This window comes from Sarcophilus harrisii, chromosome 1 (assembly GCF_902635505.1).
Source record: "Sarcophilus harrisii chromosome 1, mSarHar1.11, whole genome shotgun sequence".
Taxonomy (NCBI): domain Eukaryota; kingdom Metazoa; phylum Chordata; class Mammalia; order Dasyuromorphia; family Dasyuridae; genus Sarcophilus; species Sarcophilus harrisii.
In genome coordinates, this window is record NC_045426.1 from 86,604,245 (window position 1) to 86,625,349 (window position 21,105).

Sequence of the window (21,105 nt, forward strand, 5' to 3'; positions counted from 1 at the left end):
CCTGTCCTTAGGGAGACCCATTATGATGAAGAAAATGGGACTCAACTGTGTGACAGGACACTGAGAAAGGAGAAGCCAGATCAGGTTAGAAGTCGCACTCCACACCCTGATGGGCAACCCCTTGGATTTCTTCTCAAAATAACCCCATTCTCAGCAGCCACTGGTTGAGGAATCTTGGCGTCTAGCCTCTTTTCCCACCAATCCATCTTCCACATGGTTGTCCATTTTCTGGAATTTATTGAAGATTTAGTAGTTTTTTGAAGCATGCAGAAGTCTATGTTTATCTTAACTCACACTTTACTGAGAAAATCGAGACCATTTGTTGTGAGCTAACTCCCCTCCCCTCCCCAGGTCTATGCCATTTCCATACACATAGCTACACACTTCTCAGCCCCTTGATCTCTGACGTCCAATCCCTCAATAAAACCTGATAGGTTCCTATCACTGATGAATCCAGTGGTCTTTTCTCAATCCTCATTGTTCTTGCCTTCTCTGCAACATGTGATACTGCCTCCCTGGACACTCTCTCCTCCCTGCGTTTTAATGACACTGTTCCTGCCTTGTTCTCCTCCTTCCTACCTCGTGTTCCTTCTTGGTCGTTTTTCTTCCATCATCTCATCCATGCTCTGCCCCCCATTTGGGTTTGTTCTATGCAGATGATTTCTAGAGTTATATAACTCTATATAAATGCAGCCTTCATCTCTCTCCTGTGTATCAGTCCTGTATCACCAACTAAAACTACCTGTTGGACACTTCCTCCACCTAAGATGTCCCAGAAGCATCTTGAATTCAACATGTCCAAAACAGAATTCATTATCTGTATTCCTAAAGCCTTTCTCTCTCCTTCTAACTGTTTCTGCCAAGGACACCACAATCTTTCCAGGAACTCGGATTCATACCTTACTTATCTTCCATGACCAACCAATTGACAAATGTTATGGATTCTATCTCAATTACATATTTCATATCCTTCCCCTTCTCTCCATTTACACCATTATCACTCTGCTTTGGGTACTTATCACCTCTTGCCTAAGATATTTATATAGTCTCATAATTACTATATTATATTATTAATATATTATATAATAATTATATGAAATAATATAATTACATAACTATATATAATTAATATATAATATTAATATAGCCTCAGATGTCTCTGAAACCAGCCTTTCCCTTACCCTTTTCCATTGCTATTCAACTGATAGTCCTAAAGCACAGGTCTGACTGTGTTACTACCTGGTCAAGAAGCTTCAACGACTCCTTATTACCTCTAGAATAAGTTTGAAATTTAAAACTCTTCAAATCCTTCCTCCATCTCTTTCCAGAATGATTGCACATTATTCCTCCTTCATGAGCTCTCCATCCCAGTCCAAGTGACCTATTTGTTGTTCTCATGCCTTTGCACAAGCTATTCCCCATTATCCCTCCTCATCTCTACCTTATGGAATCCAACTTTCCTTTCAAGGTTTAGATTGGTACCACCTCATATAGGGGGGTCTTTCTTGATTGGAGCACCCTTCCCAGTTATTAATGCTTTCCTTATCCCTTGAAATGACTTTATCCATATTTCACAATTATTTCTCCAAGTACAAGTATTTGTTGATTGGTTGACACTTTCTATTTTTGCATGTTTAGGAACTAGCCCAGTACTTGGCACATAATAGGGACTTATAAATGCTTACCAAATGAAAAAAGGAAATGGAAGAAAGGATTTTCTAGGAATAGTGTTGGGAGAAAGGACTTATTTCCTGGGTAAGGGGAATTGGTGGATGATGTAGGTCTGAGCTCAAACTGCCAGCTATGGAAAAATTCAGCCTGATATGACAAGGATTTCTTATCCTTAGCAGGGATTGCCACCCACCCATTGTAGAACTGAGAGGCTCTGAAAGCACTAAGCTATTCCTATAACTTTGCCAAGACAATGCCAACTGTGCCAGACACCAAGGAAACTGAAGATGACAGACCCAAGGATCTGAAAGTCCTCCTGACCTGAGTAAATAGTGCTTGTGTGCTTTTAAAGAAAGAGGAGACAACACAGGACTAGAATGAAGGGAGGGAGGGGCAAGAACTATTCTTAGCTTCCTTTTATAGATGAGTCATAGGTTTAATAGATGGAATGATGGGTCTGGAGTCAGGAAGATGAGTCTTCCTAAGTTCAAATGCAACCTCAAATACTTATTACCTGAGTGATCCAGGGCAAGTTATTTAATTCTCTGTGCCTTAGTCTCCTCATCTGTCAAAATAGCATGGATAAGGAAATGGCAAACCACTTCAAAAAAAAAACAAAAAAAAAACAAACCCAAATGGGGTCATGAAGTCAGATATGAACAATAGCAAGAATGATGTCAGGGATGCATACGCTTTGCGCCATCAGCGTCACTACTGGGCCTGTATCCCAAGGCAATCATAAAGGAGGGAAAAGGACCCACATGTGCAAAAATGTTTGTAGCAGCTCTTTTTGTGGTGGCAAATGCCCATCACTGGGGAATAGCTGAACAAGTTATGATATATGCAAGCAATGGAATATTATTGGTCTATAAAAAATGATGAACAAGCAGATTTTTAGAAAGGCCTGAAAAGATTTACATGAACAAAAGCTGAGCAAAACAAGCAGAACCAGATATACTTTGTACACAGTAACTGCAAGGTTGTGGGCTGATCAACTACGAAAGACTTGGTTCTTCTCAGTGGTTCAGTGATCCAAGGCAATTCCAATAAACTTTGGATGGAAAATGCCATCTGCATCCAGAGAGAGAATTATGGAGAATGAATGTAAATCAACACATGCAATGCTCACTTTTTTTTTTCTTCTCTTTTTTTTTCTCTCTCATGGTGTTTCCCTTTTGTTCTGATTTATCTCTCCCAATATGATTCATAAAGAAATGTGTATTTTGGGGCAGCTAGTTGGTGCATTGTAGAGCACCAGCCCTGAAGTCAGGAGGACCTGAGTTTAAATCTGATCTCAGACACTTAACACTTCCTAGCTGCATGATCCTGGGCAAATCACTTAATCCCAATTGCCTCAGTAAAAAAAGAAAGAAAGAAAGAAAGAAAGAAAGAAAGAAAGAAAGAAAGAAAGAAAGAAAGAAAGAAAGAAAGAAAGAAAGAAAGAAAGAAATGTGTATTTCAAAAAAAATTAATGTACATATATAACCAGAAAAAAAAACAAGAAAAAATAAAAAAAGAAAAAGAATGATGTCATGAGTTAATGTCAGATTTAAGCATTTCCTTATGAATGCCAGATAATGCAAGACTGTATTTAGTTCAATTAGTCAAAAAACATTAATTAGGTATCTATTGTGTATCAGGAAATTTACTTTTTTTTCTGTCAGTCTGGTAACCTCTCTATATGTAGCATCACTGAATGTCAACGTTGATCATCTAGTCTGACTCCCTCATTTTAAAGACCAGAAAACTAAGACCAATTTACTTGCCAAAAGTCATGTGGCAAGTTTGTGGCACTGCTGGGACTACAAGCTGGGTCTCAGTTCCATCCACTCTTCCTAGTGGGTCTTGGGTGGGGTGAGGAAAGGAATCTGGTTTTGTCCCAACCCTGGGGCTTGGGGAATTGTCGCTGGGCAATGACCCTTTCTTTATAGAAGCTAAAGACTGGCCACTAACTTATATTACTTTCTGTCTCACAGGTAGCCAACTTCCTGCAGGATGAATGTCGTATCAAACAGGAAATAGAGTCCCAGCAGGAAAAGTGCTTTTCATATGAACAAATGGAAAATGAGACTGAAGGTGAGAGAGCCTGCCTCCTTCCCCAATCAGTCCTTCCTTAGTAGAGGAGGTCTTGGAGGGTGGGGTGGGCACCAGTGAGAGCCTTGAAGGAAGTTAGTGAGAAGGCAGCCCAGCCCTTAGGGCTCCCTGCCCTCCCCACCTCCCAGTCAGAGGGGAGGACAGAAGCAAGGGCTGTCCCATGCTTCTGGGAAGGTGAGCAGATCATAGTCAGCCTTGCTTGTACAAGTAATGTGATATGATAGAAGCTGGGACCCCAAATACCTTTTATCTCCCTCCCACCTGGCCGTGCGGACCTGGAAATTTTACTATCATAGAGAGCCATTGTCTTCTCCTCTGGAAATCTTCCTGTTAATATGCACCTGTCTCACCGGCTTATCAATGCCCACATTAGCATGCTGTAGTTATCAGGACTGTTCCCTGAGGGAACAATAAACAGAATGGGAACTTTGTTGAGGGTATTAGAAAAACGGAACATCTAGAAGATCTGGGGCAGAATTATTGACTCCCCTCAGCACCAAGACTGAGCCTGGAAACTAAAGGATTTCAAAGGCAGCTGGGTGCCAGTCCTTTGATGATGGTGTTGTTAAGTGGGGGAAGAATGAGAGAGACTGAGTTGAATTGTATGTTACTACTGGAAGTCTGGATGCTCTGGGAGAATATGAACCATGAGTACAGTTGCCTATAAAGATAAAGATAGGGAAACTGGGGCAGAATCTGAACCCTGATTGCCTGACTTCTATCCCAGGGCTCTTTTCACTACCTCACAAAACATCAGAGCATCATCATTTGGACTTGCACTCTGGGGCTGTCATTCAACATTTCAGTTATCCTCCTCCCACCCCCTCCCCAACCCCACACCCCACTAAGAGCTAGCTGATTAGCTAGAACAGCCAGTTCATTATCTCCACTAATTAATTGAGCAGGATTAAAATCACATCTCTGCATGGGGCTGCATAGATGCTGCCAGATGTTAGTTAGACCGGGGACATGGAAGAGATTGAGGAACTTGAAATTTGGAGCAGAGAGAGGGGATTGTCAAGTACTGAGGGAGGAGGGAAATCTCTGGATACAGGGAGCGAGGCAGCTCAGGAGCAGGGGGTGTTAGAAAATTTGTGTCTCCAATGCTTGGTGTGATCGGGATGGGGTGTAAAGGAAGGAACCCTGCCTGGGGAGGTACATGAAGTACTTATAGCTAGGTCCCCATTAGTGAGAATTATGAATACCCTGAAATGAATGCATGTATTCAAATTTGCCCTATTTGAAGTTATAATTATGGAAAATATGGTCATTTATTTCAGCCCAATGGAAATATGTGGTATAAATTCAAATAATTCAAACACTTTGGGGTTTATTTTTCCCTTACCACCTTGGACTATATTGTGGGAGAAACTGAAAGAGAAGAAATGGTCCTTATTTTCAGGGAGTTCATGGTCTGGGTTAGAAAGAAAGCAGATCTGAACCCTGACTTCAGGGAATTCATGATCTGTTATGAGGGGATAAAGGTGAGAGGCAGGGAGGGAGGGAGAGGAAGCAGAAGAGGCACATACTCAAGGAACAGTTAAGGTATGACAGTGGATGACCAAGGGTTGTAGTGATGGGTCTGACTTCAAGGGCCCCAAATTAGAGATGGAGTAAAAGAATTGGGTGGAATGGGGTGAAGAAAGAAATAGCTAGCACTTTAGAAATATCATCTCATTTTATCCTCATAACAGTTCTGAAAGCAAATGTTATTATCCCCCCCCCCCTTTTTTTTTAACAGACTAGGAAAGTAAGACATGTAGAGATCAAGTATCTTGTCTGGTATTACATACCTAGTAAGTGTCTAAGGCTGGCTTTGAATTCAGTTTTTCCTTGCTCCACATCCAGCTCTCTATCCACTGCACTACCTTGTTACAGAGGAGAATCTAGGGAAAGAGAGGCAGAAGGAGACAATAGTTTCTAGGATAAGGTCTGGGTGGAGGTAGGTAGGGTATAGGGAGAAGGAAATAGATGGTAATGGGACTATTTATGTATACAGAATCATCTGAAAGCTGACAGATAAGTGCCTTATTCTCCCCCTCTAAACCACTTCCCCTAGCAGGACCTCCGGCTACCTGTTCTCCCTTTGAGGATGCATAAGGTCAAATACCGCACAGCCTTTAAGGGTTTCCTATCCTTGCATTTGGCTCAACCTCATGAGAAGATACAGGTTCTCACTTACTAGTTATCTGACCTTGGGCAGCCCCTGGCTCCCAGCTTCTTTCTGGAAATGTGCCTCAGCCCATCTTGCTTTGGTTCCCTCATCCCTTGCCTGTTTAGAATGGAAAAGAACTTTTCAGCTTTCCTCATTTTTATGGATGAGGGGAGACATTTCCTAAGATGCTTAAGTGAAAATTCATTTTTATCTGACTCTCTGGATTTTCTCTCCCTGTCTTTTACTTTTTCTTTTCTTCTTTCTCTGCTAATCTCTCTCATATATTTTCAATCCCAGGGTTTCTTCATTGGTTGACTGAAAATTACCTCCCTGAGGCTGATGATACTACTATTATATAACAATTTCTTCTTGAGAGCTGCTTCCACTCTCTCCATTTTTTTCCCTTTAAGCCCAGCTGGGGGATTATGTAATTAATTCTTTTACACATATACATACATATACACACATCCCTTCTTCCTAGCTTTTCCTCTTTTCTCTAATTTCTTTCTCTCTTCCTTTTCCTTTTCTTCTTTCTCCCTCCTCATTTTATTTCTCTTTCTTTCTCTTTTCTCTTCCTCCTCCCACTTTTCTTCACCTTGCCCTCCCTTCTTCCTCTTTTCTTCCTTTCCCTCTCCACTAGATTGATAGGCAAAAGAATTCTATGATAATATCCCACTACTACACTTAGTAATCAGTCATTGATTTCCCTACTAGCCTCAGTTTCCTTATAAGTGAATGTTTCCAACCACAGCTCCTAGGAAAAAGGTTGTACCAATAATAGAAATAGGGAAGTTATAGGAAGTTTCAGGTTTAGAAGGAGAAAGATGATGAATTCATTTTATAATACATTAAGTTTAAAGGCAAGAAACCCAGATGGAAGGATCTAATGGGCCGGGGGAAATAGGAAGAGAGTTCTGGAGAGAGATCAGGATCGGATATCATAGATTTCACCTGTTAACAGTGGTTCCTGTTTTTTCCTCACTGTCAATATCCAATCAGTTGTAAAGTTCTATGATCCTTCCTTTCCCCCAGAGGCAATTGGGGTTAAGTGACTTGCCCAGGGTCACATAACTGGGAAGTATTAAGTGTCTGAGGCCAGATTTGAACTCAGATCCTCCTGATTTCAGGGCTGGTGCTCTATCCACTGTGCTACCTAGCTGCCCCTGATCTTTCTTTTCCATTATAGCTTTCAATCTTCCCTTCATTACTAAAACCTTGATCAGGTCCTCATTCCCTTCAAATGGCACTACTGCAATGGCCTCTTCACTGGTCTTCCTGATTCCAGTCTGTTCCTTCCTTATTCCATCTTCCACACCACTCATTAACACTCATTACTATTATGAACATAGTCTTCCTTTAATAAAAAAACTTTTTGCTGACTTTTCATTATCTACTATGGAATAAATGAAATGAATTTATTCTTCTAACTGTCAAGGCCCTATATAATGTGATTCCAACTTATCTGAACGTCTTATCTCACAGCATTCTCCATCACAGATTCTATCTTTCAGTCAAACTAGAACTATTTGTCCCTCATCCTTATTCTAGTGATATCTCATCAGCAGGCCTTTGCTCTCACAATCTCCTGTGCCTGAGACAGTCTCGTCCTCCCTTCTCATTAAAATTTGTGGGAGTGTCTTCCTTCATTCAAGACCCATTCAAAGGCCACCTCTTCCATGAAGTTCTCTCTAATTTTCCCTCTCAGATTTTTCTTAGAGATTTGCTTGAACTTGCACTCCTTCCATCATATAACAGTTTATTTGTTTACGTCTTTCCTCCTATTTAGCTGTAGGCTTGTTGAAAGCAGAACCTACATCTTCTATCTCTGTGGATCTATTCTCTTAGATCATATCATTTCACATATGTATGTTTGAGTGTGTATATGTGCATATGTATATATATAAGCATGGATGCATATGATATATAACATACCCATGTATGTATGTGAATATGTATACTTATGTGTAAGATGTGTATATATACATGCACATACCCCCAAACCAAGAACCTCATATATATTATAAGTATTTATTAAACATTTTTAATTGAATTGAGGGGGTCTTAGAGTATCCCTGATCCTCCCTATTCCTGAAAACTTCTTCCTAAGGATTCTGACCTATTCTTTGCCTCAGTTATCAACTCCCTACAGACTCAACTAAAGCCTCCTTTCTGCCATTGGGGAGAGGCCTTGGGCAGAGTCATAGGAGGAGAACCAAAAAATGACACAAAGGTAACTTTCTACAGTTTGGAAATGTTGGAGTCAGGAGGTCTGGACTCAGGGGCTGGCTCTAAAACTTCCTAGATGTGTGTTCTTGGATGACTCTCACAGATATTTTCCTGGCTCTGTTGTCCCTTCCAGTTCTAGTATTCTGTGGTTCTGATGCTGGGCTAATTGGACCCCCTCATCATGGTTTGTAGGCAGAAAGGCCATCTCTGGATGAGCTGGGTGCTTTGACAGCCAATACTACAGATAGGGAGCACAGGAGGCTGAAAGACAGGATAACAGGAACAATGTGAGTGACATCTAAGGGCCTGCTGAAGCTTGCATGCAACCTGCTGAAACCTTATGTTTCCACTGTCCCCCTGCCCATATAACCCAGATCCAGAGGCTGGGTCCCTGCCCCGGGCCACACAGCAGGGGCACAGGAGGGCACAGAAGGCAGACCTGCCTCATGAGTCTCTTCCTTGATGATGTAATCCTTGGCATTTCTTCATGTTTTCATGCTCCCACGCCCTCACACAAACTGCTGCTTAGTAACTGTAGGTGTAGGGAGGTACAGACAGATATGTGAGTCTGTGCAGGTCTTTGTAACTGTGTACGAATGTGCCTCAATGTGTGTCGCCAGTGGGTATACCTGTGTAATGAGCGTGTCAGCCTGTTGTGAGTAGCTCACCATGACAGCAAATGAATGTGTTCAAGTGTGTATATAAAAAAGTGACAGGAAAGAAACAGGTCAATCCATTTTACCATGACCCATTTCTGGGGGGAGCCCAGCAAACAAAGCCATACCTGGCCCTGCCCAGGCTGGCCCAGAGGTACCCAAAAATCACCCTGCTTAGCCTCAAGGGGCCTTTAATTGACACATCCAGACTCTGGATCCGGCTCCTCTCCAATGACAGCTGTTAATGGAAATTCCCCTAAGGCAGGTGGCCTTGTTCCAAGGGATCCAATTACCTGAACCAAAGAACCTCAGCTTGCCCGTCTCCTGCCAGTCATTCCCTCTCACCAAGGACTCTCTTCGGGCCCCAGGGAGGCATCCAAGGTTACCCTGCTCTCACAACCCACCCCACCCCTGCCTCATGCCATGCTACCCCCTGTACTTGAAATCACAGAGACTCTGAGATTGAGTGTCCCCCTCAACCTTCTCATCTTACAAGCAGGGAAACCGAGTGACTTACAGAGCAGAGGGACTCCAAAAAATATCTCATGATTCTCAGTCAGCTGCTCTCTTCATGGCCCCTTAATGACAGGAGAGGAAAGGCATTTGGATACATGGGAAAAGCATTGAAGTTGTGGTTACAAAGTTAAGCACCAAGTTCCCACAATGATACAATAACAACATCAGTAACAGCCTTATAGCACTTGACAAATATCATCTCTTTTAATTCTGACAGCAATCTTGGGAGGCAGGGGTTTTATTATTCCCAGTTTACAAATGAAGAAACTGAGGCAAGCAGAGTTTAAGTGACTTGATTAGGTTTACAAAGTATCTGAAACTGATTTGAAACTCAGGTTCTCCTGATTCCCAAGAAAGTCCTCTGTCTATTGTGCTGTCTGGCTAACCCAATTTGAGACTATTGAACTTTACATAAGAATGATGAAATACATATACATATAGATATATAAGAATATGTCAGTGTGTTTTTTAGATACAGCTTTATTATTTCTATGCCAATTCTGATAATTCCTAGCACTCTAAGCAAGTCTCTTCTTTCTCCCTGGGCCTTCACCTGGAAAATGACAATGATAATAGTTGTACTAATTCTCTCACCTTAAAATGCCACAGAAATGAGAGTTCCTATTATTTTTGTCTCTTGCCTGTTAGCTTATACTTGACAAAGCAGCCAAGCTCTGGAAGAATTTGAGCCAGTAATTCCCAAAGGTGGGAACATTTCAAAGACTTAATCACATTTTTCTGAAGTTTTGCTTTTTGCATTTCGCTCCCTTTCTGAAAAACCATTTGAGGTTCTACATTTGTCTACAGTATCAAGGCAATAGTACTCAAGCCTGACTTCCAAAGTCTCATTTTCCTATGCCTCTCCCCAAATCTGACCTTAAGCTTAGTTTGAAGTTTTTCTGAACGCCCTACTTCTCTGGAAAAATTTTCTCCTTTGGTCTTTACTGACCCTTGCATATGCCTTACCTGCTAAATGTTTCTGAATTTCTGTTAATATGGCTCTCTGCTTGTAATGATCTTTCTTTCCTTTTCTCTCTAAATCCTGGCCATCCTTCAAGGCACAGCTAAGAATAAGTTGAAACTTTAAGGGAAGACTAAACATTTTAAAATTATGTTTTAAAATTATCTCAAGATATAGATATATGTATGTGTATAAATATATATGTACATATATTTATTAAATGCAAAGATATAATAAATATGTAGACACATACATGAATGTGTATATATGTATATATGCAAGTATGTATGTACATATATATATATTTATATTTGTATTGAAGTGTGACAGGGTTAGGAAGGACAAACTAGCCATCACAGGATTATATGAGCCACCAAACTCAATCATTTCTTAGTCAATCCACATTGAAGTCCTCCTCATTCTCATATTTAATATTATCATCCCAAACTCTAGAGAAATGTGTATTTCCTCATTAATTAATAAAATCTCAACATATTTCTAAAGTAATCAACTAAGCTCACACCCTTACGAGTTCATCAAAAATTATTCTTTTAATAAACTGAGGAAACCCCTTTTCCCAATAACAATTACTCACATCTCTATATTAAACACCCTAATCTAGGCTTAAATATTAAAAGTAATTAATCAATAATGCATTAAAACTGAATTCGATAATAGAACAAAGACATAGATAATTATTTTAAATATTTTATTTGTGGTAAAGATCAAAGTCAGAGTTCCCTTAAAGCTTCATTGTAAGCTTTCTCCTTCTGGCTTTCCCAGTGTTTCTCTACCCATGACAGGAAAACAATATTATAAACCTCAAGCTCTTATTAAAAATTTCTTCAGACTCACACTTCTAAAAATTCTCTTTGTGTTTCCTCACAAAAAAAGTTAATTCTAATGAGAAAAAAAATCCTCCTCATCTTCTTTTAGTCTTCCTTTATTTCACTTTATTTTAGATGCTCATAGATCACAGTTAAATTCACACACACTTTCCCTCCATAGGGAGAACCATCTGATAGAATGGTGATTATTATTGAAACAAATATCTCTTTTTCTTAAGGAGACAGTCATAGTTTCTGTATTGAAGGTTCTTAACTTTTTTTTGCTTGTTAATGATAGATAGCTGGGGTTAATTGGTGAATCCTATGGACTTCTTTTGAGAATAATGCTTTTAAAATAACGTTTTTGTCATGTATACTTATTGTGTATCTAATTTATATTTTAATGTATTTAACATCTACTGGTCATCCTGCCATCTAGGGGAGGGGGTGGGGGATAAGAGGTGAAAAATTGGAACAAGAGGTTAATGCTGTAAAGTTACCCATGCATATAACCTGTAAATAAAAGGTATTAAATTAAAAAAATTTTTTTTAAAAAGAGAATAATGCTTTTTAAATAACTAAAGAAAATCCTCAATTTAAGTTAATGAAACTAACAATATATATGTATTCTTTCATCCAACTTCATAGATCTCCCCATTCCCTGAAATCTATTCTCTTCCCATTGGAAATCTATAGACTGTGGATTAAGAAGACATAACATTGTGTAGGAGAGGTTTTTAGAAGGCAGTTTCAGAAAGATCAATGAAGAGATAGTATTCCTGTTTGGATGACAAAGGGAAAGCAGAATGGCTACTGGATCCTCATTTTGCTTCTGTTTTCTCTAATAAGTTCAAGAACTGAAAAGAACAAAGATGATAGGGAGTTAAAAGCCAAGCCAAGTTGGGAAATAGTGAGAGAGCCTGGCTTTCCTTCATAAATTCAAGTGAGCTCATCCAAATATAGGATATTTCAGGACACTGAAAGAATTGGATGATAGAATTGCTGAGCTGCTGTCAATAAGTAGTTTGAAAGATGGTGAACAATGGAAAAGATACATTAGGTCTAGAGAAAGGTAAAAATCCTGACTTTTTTAAAGGCAAGACAGTAGAGTCTGCAAACAAAGCCAATGACTTTGATTTTTGGTTCTTGACAAAATTCCAGAAAGTATTAATGGAACAAAAGACATTTAGAGAAGATAGCTATAGTCACCGAGAGTCAGCAAGACTCCAAGAATAGGCCGTGACATTCTAATCTCATTTTATTTTTTGATGAGGTTACTAGATGGATAGATTGAGGAAATGTAAATATAGTTTATATAAAAATTTCAACAAAGCATTTCATGAAATATCTTATGTTTTCCCTGTGGACAAGATGGAAAGGCTGATTGAATGCCAGACCCAAAGGATAGTTATTAATGATTTGCTTTAAAATTTTTTTATTATTGTTGTTGTTGTTTTTAATAGTTTGCTTTTTTGCCATAGTACTGTCTCCAATAACCAAGTAACCTAGTCTGCCAATGACCTCATCTATAAATATTATCACATTAGATGATATATATATATATATATTTATATCAAATATATGTATACCAAATTAGATGATATTTATAAAATCACTTAGCCCAGTGCTTGGCACATAGTAAGTGCTTAATAAATGCATATTTCCTTTTTCCCCTCACAAAGGAATCAATGGAAAAAGAAATTCCTCTTCTGTCCTATGAATAGAATAAAGTTCAGGGAACAGTGGTCAGGATGGGAAGGCCAGGGTTGGGATAAGTAGGGAATAGATGGAGCAGTGGCGATTGTGTATCAAAGGCCAAAGTTCTTCTATGACTCCTTCCCACATATGACTTTAGGACTGATCAGTGAAGTCAGTATTAAGTCTAAGCCTTTTTGGGAAAACTCCAACTATGGCTCTATGTGTGTGTGTGTGTGTGTGTGTGTGTGACCCAAGAGAAATATTTATTAGTAAATGGATTCACAGATTCATAATGAATTTATTTGAATCATATGATCCAAAAGCTGGAAGATGCATCTAGGTCAGAAGTAGACAAACTATGGTGATTAGGCCCTGTTTTTGTATGACCTACACACTAAGAATGGTTTTTATATTTTAAAATAAAGTTTTATTGTATTTAAAAACATGAAAAGCATTTTGGGGGGAGAATACAGAAACAGTTGGTTAATATGTTGCATGACAAAATCAGTATCAAAAAGTCCTCAACAAGATAGAATATTAAATTAAATTTAATAAAATGAAATCTAATAGGGAAAAGTGTACAGTTTTCCACTTTAGTTTTTAAATAGTCAAATGTAAAAGTACAGGATGGGAGAGATGTGACTAAACATCAGTTCAAGTGAAAAATATATAAAGACTTTACTGAACTATAAGGAAATTGAATAAGAGTCTAAAATGTGTCAAAGAAGAGTCAAAATGGTGGAATAGAGTAGCACTCAACTAAATGCTCCCCAGTTCCCCTCTCAACAACTCTAAAATTGCAACCTCAGATATAAGTCTGAAGTGGCAGAACCAGCAAAGGGTTGGCTGTAACAATTTTTTAAACCAAGACAACTTAGGAAATCAGCAAGAAAGATCTATCTTATCTAGGTGGTAATGAGTCCAAGAATGCAGTCCAGGCAGATCATAGAGCTGGCTGCATTAGTGGCGGCAGCAGCTTCTGGATCTCTCAGTTTCCTGATAATGTGTACATGTAGTGGGGAGGTGTGTCAAACAATTGGTAAGGAGATTGCAGAGGACCATTTGACTGAGTTTAGGACCTTGTTGCATTGCTCATATACAGTTCTGGGTCACAGACCCAGAGGCAAAAGGAACAGTAATACTTGAGGCTGCATAAATGTCAGAAACTAGGTCTGGGATCTAAGGTAGAAAGGAAGAGTTGCAGTTGCTCACAGGGAAGTAGAGATCCAGGTTTTAAATCCAAGAGAAAGGGAAGCATTAGCATTTGCAGCTGGAGGAGTGCTATCATAACTGACTATAAGAAAACAAGGTAATTTTGTTTCCTGGGTAAAGACCAGAGCACAGGCCAACAGAACACTGGCCACATCTCCCTGTATATCATACCACTTTATAAACACTGAAAGTCTATAGACACCCCCCCCCCACACACACACACACACACATAGCTAGCTCTGAAAACCACAGCTAGTACAATGCCCCTTCCATAACTTGGAGCAGAATCCAATTTTAGCCCAAAGTTAAAAGTCAATAAACAGGCTGGGAAAATGAGCGAACAACAACCAAAAATCCTTGACAACAAGAAGTTACTGTGGTGATAATGAAGATGAAAATCGAGACTCAAACTCAGAAAAAGACAATGGTATCAAAACAGTTACTTGCAAAACCTCAAAGAAAAATTTGAATTGATCAGAGACCAACAAGAATTCCTTTAAAAAAAAAAAAGGTTCAAACGATCAAATAAGAAAGGAACAGGAAAAATTGGAAAAATGAAAGAATAATCTAAGAAAATTATGAAAAGAGAGTCAATAGCTTGGTAAAAAAGACACACAAAAATTTTGAAGACAATAACATCTTAAAAACAGAATTGTCTAAATGGTAATGGAGGCACAAAAATCCATTAAAAAGAAAAATAGCTTAAAAGTCAGAATTGGTTGGTCAAATGGAAAAGGAGGTACAAAATCTCTCCAAAGAAAATAATTCCTTAAAAAAATGAGAATTGAGTAAATGGAAGCTATGACTCCATGAAACATTAAGAAATATCGCATTGGAGAAAAAAAACTGGTTTAGAAATTAGATCCAGGAGAGAGAATTTAAGAATTATTAGACAGCCTGAAAGCCATAATCAAAAAAAAGAGCCTAGACATCAGCTTTTAAGAAACTAACAAGGAAAATTGCTTGATCTCTAAAACCAGAGGGTAAAATGGAAATCGAAAAAATCCATTAATCATCTCCAGAAAGAGATCCCGAAATGAAAATTCCCAGGAATATTATAGTCAAATTCCAGAGACCTTAGGTCAAAGAGAAAATATTTCAAGTGATTAGATGTGTTTTATTTATTATTTTTCAAATCTTTTTTGTAAGGAGTTATATGCTTTTTTTCCCATTTTGTCAAATCTATTTTGTAGGGAGTTATATGTTTTTTTTTCCCATTTTGTCAAATCTATTTTGTAGGGAGTTATTTGCTTTTTCCATTTCATCAAATCTCTGTTGTAAGGAGTTATATAATTATTCCATTTCACTAAATCTATTTTTAAGAAGTTTTTTTTCAGATAATTTCTGTGTATTTTTGCTACTGGTAATTTCCAAACTCTCTGGCAAAATTCTCATTTTCTTTCCTCATTTTTCTTCTAACTCTCTTTTAATATCCTTTTTGAATTCTTCCAAAAGTGCTTTGTGAGATGGGGATCAACTTATATCACTCTTTGGGACTTCATGTGGAGACAATTTGCCTTTAGGATCCTCAGAGTTTGTGGTCTGTTCTTCCCTGTCTTCATAATAGCTATCTATGGTCAGAGTTCTTTTTGCTTTTTTGTTCATTTATTTTAAAGGTTGAGGTCTGCTCTTAGGAAAAAGGGGAGATTGTCCTAAGCTTCCTCTATAGGTGACAGTAGGCTTTCTATTGCCCTAGGTTGGTGCTGCTGACTTCCTTCCAGTGCTGGCTGAGTGTGGCCAGTTCCCACACTATTCTGGGGCTCACTATTTGCCTTTTCTATTTATATTGGATGTCTCACAGCTAATCTGCTGATCCATTGGCTTGTAATCGGGACAGAGTAGCCAATGTGGCTAAGAACCTTCAAGTAAATTTCCCAGGCCTCAGATGCCACAGCACTCTGGATCCCTACCCTGTGCCTGCATGGCCACCTCCCCCCTGTCCAATTGAAACTTTTCCTGAAGTTATTCCAAAATATCTTCTGCTGGAAATTTGTTACACTCCAAATATTTGTGGGTTCTTCACTCCAAAATCAAAATCTGGTATCGATCTGAAGGATGCCAGGAAGAGCTCAGATAAAGACCTGTCTGCTCTCTGCCATCTTGGCTCCACCTCTTCAAGTGACTAGAAAAAACATTTTAAATATCAGGGGGCCACAGATTTAGCAGCTTCCATATTAAAGAATTGGAGGGTTTGGTCTTTGATATTCCAAAAGACAAAGGACTAAGAATAGCAATTATAATCTCAGACAAAGCAAAAACAAAAATAGTCTTAATTAAAAGAGATAAGCAAGGATGTGAAAAGGTAGCATAGATGATGAATAGCAATACTAGACATATGTACCATATGGTATAGCATCTAATTTATTTTTTAAAAAAGCTTTTTATTTTCAAAACATATTCATCGATAATTTTTCAATATTGACCCTTGCATAGTCTTGTGTTTCAGATTTTCCCCTCCTTCCCCTCACCCCCTCCCTTAGATGGCAAACAAACATCCAGATTCTGAAAGGAAAAGTTAAATGAATTACAAGAGGAAGTAGGCAGTAAAACTATACTAGTGAGGGGTCCCTTCAGAAGTAGATAAATCTAAATATAAAATAAACAAGAAATAAAGAAATAAATAGAATTTTAGGAAAATTAGATATGATAGACCTCTGAAGAAAACAGAATAAGAATAGAAAGAAGTTTGCCTGTTTATTAGCTATATGTGGCATCTTTACAAAAAAATGACCATGTGTTAGGGCATAAAAACCTCATAGTCAAATGCATGCTTTTCAGATGGTAATGCAATAAAATTATATTTAATAAAGAGCTGGGGAAACATAGATTAAAAGTAATTGAAAATTAAATAATCTAATCCTAAAGAATGAGTGAATTAAAGGATAAATTATAAAAATAATCAATAATTTCATTAAAGAGAAGGACAACAATGAAACAAACATAACAAATTTTATAAGATGCAGCCAAAGTACTTAGGGGAAAATTTATATCTCTAAATACTTACTTCAATAAAATAAAGAAAGAGCAAATCAATAAGTTGTAATTAAAAATGCAACCAAAAAAAAAACAACCTAGAAAAAAAGCAAATCAAAAATCCCTAATTAAGCACCACATTAAAATTCCTGAAAGCCAAGGGAGAGATTGATAAAATTGAAAGTAAGAAAACCACTACACCACAATAAATAAAACTAGAGCTAGTTTTATGAGGGGAAAAAGCAATAACACAGATAAACCATTGGTTAATTTTATTTTTTAAAAAAGAAAGAAAAAACTAAATTACCAGTAGCAAAAATAAAAAGGGTGAATTAACGGCTAATGAAGATGAAATTAAAACAATTATTAGAAGTTATTTTGCTCAATTGTATGCCAATAAGTCTGACAATCTAAGTGAAATGGATGAGTTTTTACAAAAATATAAATTGCCCAGATTAACAGAGAGGAAATAGGATACTTTTATAACCCTGCCTTTGAAAAAGAAACTGAGCAAGCCATTAATGTGTTTCCAGAGAAAAATTCCCTGGGATCAGATAAATTCACAACTACCATACATTTAAAGAAGAATTCCAATACTATAAACCACTTTGGGAAGTAGACAAAGAAGAAATTTTATGAGATTCCCTTTTTGACACAAATATGGTGTTGATACCAAACCAAGAAGAACAAAAACAGAGGGGAAAAATTATAGACCAATTTTCTTAATGCACATTGAGGCAAAAATTTCAAATAAAATGTTAATTAATGAAATTACAGCAATATATCACACAGATCATACTTTATGGCCAAGTGGAATTTTTATCAGGAATATGGGGCTGGTTCAGTATTAGGAAAATGGTCACCATACTTGCACCATAGGCAAGCCCATGTCAATAACAAAAGCAACAAAAATCATATGATCATATCAACATATGCAGAACAAACTTTTGAAAAAATACATTCATTCCTATTAAAAAGCACTAGAAATTATAGGAATAAATGAAGTTTTTTGTTTGTTTGTTGAGGCAAAACAAACAAAAAAAAAATTAAGTGACTTGCCCAGGGTCACAACGGCTAGGAAGTGTTAAGTGTCTAAGGTCACATTTGAACTCAGGTCCTCTCAACTTCAGGGCTGGTGCTCTATCCACTGTGCCACCTAGCTGCCTCTGGAGCTTTTTCTTTTTTAAGTGAGTAATATTTATCTAAAACCATCAACATGCATTATTGGTAATGGAATTAATCTAAAAATCTTTTCAGTAAGATCAAGGATAAAGCAAGGCTGTCCATTATTATCACTATTATTCAATATTATTCTAGAAATGTCCCTTATAGTAATGAGAGAAAAAAAGAAATTGAAGGTATTAGAATAGACAATGAAGAAACAAAACTATCACTATTTGCAGATGATGCAGTAGTTTATTCAGAGAATCCTAAAGGAGCAACTAAAAATCAATTGAAATAACTAAAAACTCCAGCAAAGTTACAGGATGTAAAATAAACTCACATAAGATATTAACAGTTCTATGTATTATCAATAAAGTCCAGGAATAAGAGATAGAAATAGAAATTCCATTTAACATAACTCTAGACAATATAAAATATTTGTGAGTCTACCTGCCAAGATAAATGCAGGAACTACGTGAACATAATTATAAAACACATCACAGAAATAAACTCAGATCTAAATAATTGTAGAAATGGCAATTGCTCATGAGTAGACCAAGCCAATATAATAAAAATTACTATTCCACCTAAATTAATTTACTTATTCAGTGCCATATCAATCAAATTACCAAAAAAATATTTTATAAATCTAGGTAAAAGGATAACAAAAAGGATAGAAAAAAAATCCCATCTGGAAGAATAAGAGGTCAAAATAGCAAGGAAGTCAATGGGAGAAAATGTGAAGAAAGATGGCTTAGCAGTAGCAGATATTAAATTGTATTACAAACCTTCACAAACAATCTAGTACTCTATAAGAAATAGAATGGTGTATCAGTAGAATAGATTAAATACACAATACATTGTAGTAAATGACCATAGTAATGTGGTATTTGACAAACCCAAAGAACTAAGATATCACAAACTTAAAAAAATTACTGGGAAAATTGAAAAGCAATTTGGCAGAAAGTAGATATAGACCAACATCTTATATTGGATATCAAGATATATTGGGTACATGATTTTGACATAAAGAGTGATGTCATAAACAAATTAGGGGAGCATGGAATATTTTACTTGTCAGATTTATAGATAATGAAAGACTTTATGACCAAATAAGAGATAAAGATCATTATGAGTTGTAAAATGGATAATTTTGATTGCACAAACAAAATCAATACAGCCAAGATTAGAAGGAAAGCAGGAAATTGGGAGAATAGGTTGGGAATTTTTACAGGAAAATTTTCTGAAAAAGCCCTCATTTGTCATTTCCCAATTGATAAATGGTCAAAGCATGTGAATGAACAGTTTTCAGAAGTAGAAATTAAAATGATCTATTGTCATAGGAAAAAATATCCTAAATCGCTATCAATTACAGAAATGCAAATTAAAACAACTCCAAGACACCTCATCACATCTATCAGATTGGTGAATATGACAGAAGAAAATGACAAATATGGAGAAGTGGAAAAATAAGGATACTAATGGCTTATTGGTGAAATTAAGAACTGATTCAATCATTCTGGGAACCAATTTGGAACTATGCCTAAAAGGCTATAAAATTATACATATCTTATCACCCAGTGATACCATTCCTAGATTTGTATCCCAAAGAAATTTAAAAAAAAAGGGAAAGGACATATACATGCAAAAAATTTTGTAGCAGCTCTTTTTTTTAGTGGCAAAGAATCCAAATTGAGGGCATGCCTTTCAGTTGGGAAATGACTGAATAAATTGTGATCTATGGTTGTGATGGAATACTATTGTGCTGAAAGAAATGATAGGCAGGATGCTTTCAGAAAAACTTTGGAAATTCACATGAATTCATAAAAGTGAAATGAGTAGAACCAGGAGAACATTGTACATAGAAAAGCAATATTATTCAATGATCAACTATGAACAACTTAGCTATTCTCAGCAATACAGTAATCCTAGATAATTCCAAAGAATTTATGATGAAAAATGCTATCCACTTCCAGAGAAATAACTGATGAAATATGAATACAAATTGTAGCATACTTTTTAAAAACTTTATTATTGTTTTTTCAACCTGCTTTTTCTTTTATAACATGGGTAATATGGAGACATTTCGCATTACTGCATATATATATTCTATATGAAATTGCTTCCCTTCTCAATGACAGGAGAGGGAAGAGTGAAAGGGAGAGAATTCAAAACTAAATTTTTTTAATGAATTAAATTTTTTTGTTTAAATGTAATGGAGAAAAAATTAAATATTAAGAAAAAAAGCCTATGACGTAATATGAAAGCCAAAAATACTAGTTTGCTCTTAAACTATATTGAGAGAGACATAATATCCAGAACAAGAAAAGCAAAAGTCCTTCTATGTTTTGGTTTTATGAGGATACAAATGGAATGGTTTTGTTATTTTTGTTGTTGTTTTGTGTTGAGTGCTATAGTGTTAATAGTGTTGATAATTTGCAAAGTTCCCAAAGTGAAGTGACCAGAATGATGAAGGGCCTAAAAGTCATGCCATACAAAAATGCTTTAAGAAATGGGGAAGTTTAATTGGAAGAAGAGAAAACTCAGAGTTAATATAATATCTGTATTCCAGTATCCCTTCTTTGCAAGGCCTGAGGAAGGTCTTCTTTCTGGAGGAAGACTTTCCTGATCACCAAAATCCACACTATCTCTTCCTCTTCTCTGATGTCTTCTAGCTCTTATGGCTCAATCTCAATTCCAACTCTGAATTAGACATTGTCTTCATTCTTTTATCTTATTGTTTCATAGGTGAATCTTAATCCTTCAATATAGGAGTTCTTAGTTTTTTGTGTGTCTTGTATCTCTTCAGAAGTCTAATTGCAGTCCATGGATCCCATCTCAGAATAATATTTTGAAGTGCATAAAATAAAATTTATAGGATTACAAAAAGAATCAATTATATTGAAATAAAGATGCAAGTTTACAGACTCCTCTGAAATCTATCCTCATATG

At 36.9% G+C, this 21,105-nt stretch overlaps 1 protein-coding gene across 1 annotated transcript in view; it reads left to right on the forward strand.

Annotated features, from left to right (window-relative positions):
• The window catches only part of VIPR1 (vasoactive intestinal peptide receptor 1), a 76,858-nt gene that overhangs the window by 24,482 nt on the left and 31,271 nt on the right, over positions 1–21,105 (forward strand). The window contains exon 2 of the mRNA XM_012543488.3: positions 3,648–3,747. Coding sequence (XP_012398942.1) covers positions 3,648–3,747 — 100 coding nt within the window. The remainder of the gene's footprint in view (positions 1–3,647; positions 3,748–21,105) is intronic.